The following is a 6,031-nucleotide window of genomic DNA, read 5'->3' on the forward strand; positions in this document are numbered from 1 at the left end:
TATGAGGTTTTTTCTTTTGTTAATAAATAAATAAATAAGAGCATTTCAGAGGGCGAAAGAAGAGGTTAAAGAGTCCACCAAAACTACTTTCCTATTTTTTAGGAATAGTTAAACGTGAATTATAATGTGTTTTTTACATTTATACCCTTAAATGTTTAATTTTTTAGATTAATTTTGGATTTTAGAAAGATGACACTAAATAGGGGAATCGAGTAGATTATAATTATTCTCTTAAATAAATTTAAAGACCTTTCAAGCCCTTAATTATTTTTCAAAATAAATAATTTTTTTAATAAAAATACATATATAATGAATGCTCACTACTTATAATTGGTAACTAAATGGTAATATTGGACCCTTTGGTCCATTCTTATTTCAACATGCAAATACAAATATACAAGTACGTGGGTCTCCTTTTTATTTTTTTTATTTTTTTTCGTTTTTCTTGTACCATAAAAAAATTGGGGAATAAATATTTCCAGCTCTCCCGCAAATGGTAACCCCCCTGAATAACGGTCTCCGATTTCAATGCTGAGCCAACGGACAAAAGAAACGACAGCACTTCTTTCGATTCTCCCCAGGCCAAAACCCTCTCTCTCTCTCTATCTCTCTCTATCTCTCTCTAGAAGGTCACCATTTCCTCTCTGCGAATCTCTCACTGTTTCTCTGCACATAAATCCTGACCGAATCGGAAGACTTGTAGAAGAAATTCTGTGACTACTTGAATGAAGGAGTTTAGGAGAGATTGAGCAGAGAGTAGTCTGTTCTTCAAAGTGACAGAGAAAAAAGGAGGGGAGCGGCGAAGATTATGTACGGGGAGGACAGCGACCTTTTCAACAATGACCTCGTTTATTCTACATTCTCCTACCACAAGCTCCCCCAGCAGCTCCTCAAGCTCCGTATTCTCAAACTGGATGGCTCTTTCTTTGGTAACTTGCTTTTAAATTTTTAATTTTAAAATTCTTTTTTTTTTTTTTTTTGTTGATTTTGAGAATTTTCAATTTTATGGCTTAATTTTTGTTGTTTTTGAATTGCTTTCGCGTATTGCACGTAAATACATCATGGTTGAAATCGAAATGGCCTCCCTTCGTCCCATTGAATTTAAAATTATTGTTTGTTGCTGTTGCTTTTTTCGCGTTTTCGGTTATGTTCCAGGGCGATTCCATGTGTAATGACCGAAATCAAAAGCCCGTGTTGCTCTGCGGAGTAATGACTTGTGTCTGTCCTGAATTGTTGGGATAGGTGTTTTTCTTTTGTTTTTTTTTTTTTTTCCTCTTCCTTTTTTTAATACTTTCTGATTAAGATCCATGTGCTCAACATGATCCCATTAATTTGGACAATTCACTTTCTGGCTCTGCAAGAGATGAAGAGTACTGAGATTTGAGAGTTGGTCACCATTTTTCTTTTTACTTTGTAGATTGTTTGGATATGGCTGGTTTTAATTTTTTTTTTTAAATTTCTATTATGCAATCTGTTATTGCAGATGTTCATGTTTCAAGGGATGCTACTATTTCACAACTCAAACAAGCAGTAGAGGAAGTTTTTAGTTCGTCACCTGAAGAAGGTCAAGGCAGGATCTCATGGTATGGTCATAGCTATCAAATGCTCATTTTCAAATTTTGAATACAAATAAAAATTCAATCCAACACATCTGGTCCTTCCATAGGACCTATTGAGTTGCTTTGTATAATAAATGCTTGAACTGAAATTTGGTTAATTTACCATGTGTATTGGTATAATAACCCTTTACCCTTTCCCTTCTTTTGAGTGAAATAAGTTGTTCTTTATTTCTAAACTCAATATGTCAGGTCACATGTGTGGGGGCACTTTTGCTTATGTTATGAAGATCAGAAGCTATTAAATGACAAGGCGTGCATAAGGAATATTGGGATAAAGGATGGTGATCAGGTGTTTTCTTGTTCCTTGCATCAAGTTTATTTAGTTTTGAGAAGAAATTTATTTGCAGCAAACTATAGTTGTGTTTGTTCATGTTAAAGCTTGATATACATTGTTGACTTACAACCTAACAGTTTAAGTTTTTAGGTAAAGTAGTAATCTAACATGGTATTAGGGCTCTAGTTATCAGGAAGTCCTGGGTTTTAATCTTGTTGCTCGCGTTTATTCTGTGATGTCATTTATCATTTGTTTGTCTCTCCACGTGCGGTCAAGCTGCACGTGCGGGTGAGTGTTAAAGCTTGGCTCACAACCTAATAGCTTAAGCTTTTAGGTAAAGTGGTACAGCCTAATAGCTAAAGCTTTTAGGTAAAGTGGTAATTTACATGGTATCAAAGCAAGTTACCAGGACGTCCTGGGTTCTTGTCTCATCGTCCGCATTTATTCTGTGGTATTTAAAAATTTATTGTGTGTTTCTCTCCACGTGTCGGGCTACACGTGCAGGGGAGTGTTAAAGTTTGATAAACATTGTTGGCCCACAACCTAACAACTTAAGCTTTTAGGTAAAGTGATAATCTAACAATCCACTGCATTAGCATTCTTGAACAGTGTTTTATACTTGCATTATATGAGAGATGCACTCCTATCCTAGATAATTATTGTTGTTGTTGTGTGTGTGCACATGTATGTGTTTTTCTTTTTGTTTTGAACAATAATGAGCCTGCCTCTTTACCCTTCCCCACTTAAATACTAAGGTATTATTTCCAATGGAAAGTTGTAGCTCCCAAGAGTCGAACCCTCGTCATCTAACCAGGGGAGCCTTGAGTTTACCACCCGAGCCGCCCTTGGGGGGCTTTATTTTTGTGTTCTCATGTATTACTCAAAGTTGCCAAAACAATTGAAAACCAACAATAGAAATATAAAATTGACACCATAAACAAACAAGTTTTTATAATTTGTTTCTTCATTTGTAGAGAAATAGAAAAAAAAATAAATACCAGATAGGCCCTAAGTTGTATACTTTTTTTTTATTATTTTTTTTCTCGTTTCAAGTTATGCTTACAGTGTTCCTAGTTTCTATCATGGTTTTATTAGAGTAATACTATTGTTTATGGGCCTATGACCATCACGGCCCACATGGTAGGATGAGATCAAGTAGGTGGGCTCCCTGATCCTGCCATGTGAGCCTGTGAGTGTCACTAGCTCATTACATTCAACACTTTCCTATTACTTTCCCTAAAGGGCTCCATGGGTATAGTCTTTCTAATATATGTGTTTAATTATATGAAATGCTGCTAACCTTTCTAAACTTTGTCTTCTTTGTTGTGGTACATGCAGCTTCAATTTAAACGGCATATGTCAATTGACTATGAACCATTTAGAAAAGAAACTAAAAGCCAGAGAGATGCTTGCAAACAATACTCAGAGTAAGAATCTCTATCATGTTGCATGCATGCATACATTGCACACATGTAAAGTGATCAATGGTGATACTATGTTAGTGAGCTATTATGATATTATTATATGATTTGGATGCACTTTTCATTAGGCGCTGTACATTTGGATCTTGGCCAGTATTGTTCAGTTTGCTAGCTTGAATGGGGATGCAGTGCCTTTTAGTTCCATCAATATATCTCCTGGAAAAAAATAAAATAAAATAAAATTGCTTGAAAAGCAAGTAGCAAAACAGTGTAGAAGTGGAAGAAAATTTTTAAAATTTTATTAAACAAATTGAAGAGTACTTGTGAAAAGGGAAAGATCATAGAGACCAACAGTCCTTTGGTTCGTAGGATCTTTATACACTGGATTTTTGTAACTTTTCTAGAATATTTTGTTTGCATTTAAAACTAGAATTCCAAAATGTAATATCGTTTGTATCTTAGATTAATTTAGGTATATTAATAAACTAGGAAATTAAATTAAGCTAGGTTAAGTTCGATAAAGATTTTAGAAGTGTGGAACTTTACCAGAATCTCAGATTCCCTGTGCCAGATGCCCTCACTCATTTCTATTCCAAATTTCTGCTGGAGAAACCCATGCTGCAATTCTAATATGGTGACTCCAAATTCCAAAGAAACAAAGGCTAGCCCCTTTTGTCTTCTTCCGCAGCTCAATGATCCATAATTTTGTGGAAGCCTCCTTCATGTTTATGTAGAGAAATGGTCCAAAACTCCAATATCCTCTCATGTTTTTTATTCCTGTATCAGCAGTATAGATATGGCCCTGGCATTGCAGATTTATGAGAGCCAGGTGTTGGCAACTACCCCCCGCCCCCCAAAAAAAAACTCCCAAACTCTCCTGACATACTAATAGGATTTTAAAATATTTTATTATAAGTACATTATTTCCTCCTTCCAAATTTTGTTTTCTTCTATTTTATGGTCTATTGAGCGACATGTTAGGCTTACCCAGCACACTGGGAGCTGCCCATCCCACTTCCCATACTCCTCTCGACATTTCAATTTTTGAATCAAAGACCTTTAACCTTTGGGATGAAATGTGATGAATTCAAAGAAGATTATGGGCCACTCTGATTCATTGGTGACCGACTAATAGCAATGAAGCGACAAATAATAATAATTAATAAAATTTTATTTCTCAAAACACCGATTAAAAATAATGCATGTTTAAAGAGAAAGCTGTGACCCAATGGTAGAATGCTACACACTTGTACCCAAACCAGGTCACAATTTCTAGTCGTGAAGGTCTTTAGAGATTGACTTAAATTAGAGCATTCCTTAGGTAACAGTTGTAAGACGCTACCTACATTGTGCCCTTCCTAGACCCCCGCTATGGCATAGGAACTTTGTGCATTTGGTGTTGCATCTTGTTTTGCGCAGCATGATTGGGCCGTAAGCTCCCCTGAGTGGCAAAATCAGACATCTTTCTATCAACTGTGTGCATGTCAATTTGAGTACCAGAAAGAAAACTGAAAGGTTGTCTTATAGAGAACATTGTGTATGAAGCACATGGGTAGCATTGTGGTTGAATGGCATTTCTCTCCGTATGATTGACTTTGGGCTTTGTTGGTAGCTCACTTACTGGGTACTCTGAATCAGGAAATAAGTTGAATAAATAAATAAATGACATGGTCAAAATCTATTGCAAGTTTGTTGGTGGAGTTGGAACTTGTTTTGCATAACATGATGCTACGCAAAATCCATTGGGCATTTTTGAACCATGGCTGCTGAAAACACAACTCATAGCATTCTAAAGTTCTAATATTCTATGATATTTGGAGACCTACTATATGTTTTGCATGACATAGCATCCTCTAATTTCCCTTCTGTTGTCCTAAATTGTGCCTCATGAAAATGGAACTAATTGCATCCTATAACAGGTTGTCATCTGGGTCCAATTCGGACAAAACAAGGGAACAAGCTCCTCCAGGGGACAACGGTAGTGATGGTGAAGATCAAGAGGACAACTTGAAGCATCATCACTATGACAGTGATGATGATGAAATTCCCATGCCAGCACTCAAACTGGCTCACTTCTTGAAGGGGAGGCTCATATATTCGAGATTGTGGAGTGACTCCAGAAAGAGTTCCAATGGTCGGACTCGCCCATCGAGATTTGCGCTGCATTGTTTAGGAGGTGGACCTGGGATGATTAGGCTTTGAAGTATAGTAGGCATAGAAATGTATAGGGGAATGCAACTAGTGCTTTTAAACCCTATCCAAGCTGGGTTCTGCCCTAAAAGGCTCACATTTTGTTTCAACATATTATTGTCAGAATGTCTCAACACCACTTGCAGTTGTTCGCACATGAAATTTTGATTGGGTTCAATGTTGAACATGTTCTGTTGCTGGGCCACCAGCCTACATTGATATGGGCGTGGTGAAGTGTTTTTTACCCAGCAAGACCTAAAGAAGAAGAAGAAAGGACAGGAAATGAGTAGCATCAATCAACGAGCATGGTATCACAATTATGTTCTTCTCCAATTTTGCTTGTCTTGGTCCAAACGAAAAAAAAAAAAAAGATCAAAAGCCACTATCTTATCTATATCCTATTCAGGTTACCAATCATACCGAGTCATTTGTGATGATAGAGTAGTGCTGCCATAATTGGAAGTAATGCATACTTATTAGAGCCAAATGGCTTTTTCTGCACAGACGTTGAACTCGGTGGGAACCAT

The 6,031-nt window shown here is 36.6% G+C and overlaps 1 protein-coding gene across 1 annotated transcript; it reads left to right on the forward strand.

Moving 5' to 3' along the window:
- Positions 1 to 421: 421 nt before the first annotated feature.
- LOC131157574 (uncharacterized) lies at positions 422 to 5,659 on the forward strand. The gene is made up of 5 exons (XM_058111838.1): positions 422 to 929; positions 1,484 to 1,583; positions 1,809 to 1,908; positions 3,232 to 3,320; positions 5,234 to 5,659. Exons 1-5 carry the CDS (start codon positions 809 to 811, stop codon positions 5,514 to 5,516), a joined length of 693 nt encoding a protein of 230 aa, XP_057967821.1. The 5' UTR covers positions 422 to 808; the 3' UTR covers positions 5,517 to 5,659.
- The last annotated feature ends 372 nt before the right edge of the window (positions 5,660 to 6,031 follow it).

Source organism: Malania oleifera, chromosome 6, assembly GCF_029873635.1.
Source record: "Malania oleifera isolate guangnan ecotype guangnan chromosome 6, ASM2987363v1, whole genome shotgun sequence".
NCBI lineage: Eukaryota > Viridiplantae > Streptophyta > Magnoliopsida > Santalales > Ximeniaceae > Malania > Malania oleifera.

Coding starts and splice junctions, on each gene's coding strand:
- LOC131157574 (XM_058111838.1), top strand. CDS start 809: ATGTACGGGGAGGACAGCGACCTTTTCAACAATGACCTCGTTTATTCT. Junction 1,909..3,231: donor GGATAAAGGATGGTGATCAG/GTGTTTTCTTGT, acceptor TGGTACATGCAG/CTTCAATTTAAACGGCATAT. Junction 3,321..5,233: donor GCTTGCAAACAATACTCAGA/GTAAGAATCTCT, acceptor ATCCTATAACAG/GTTGTCATCTGGGTCCAATT.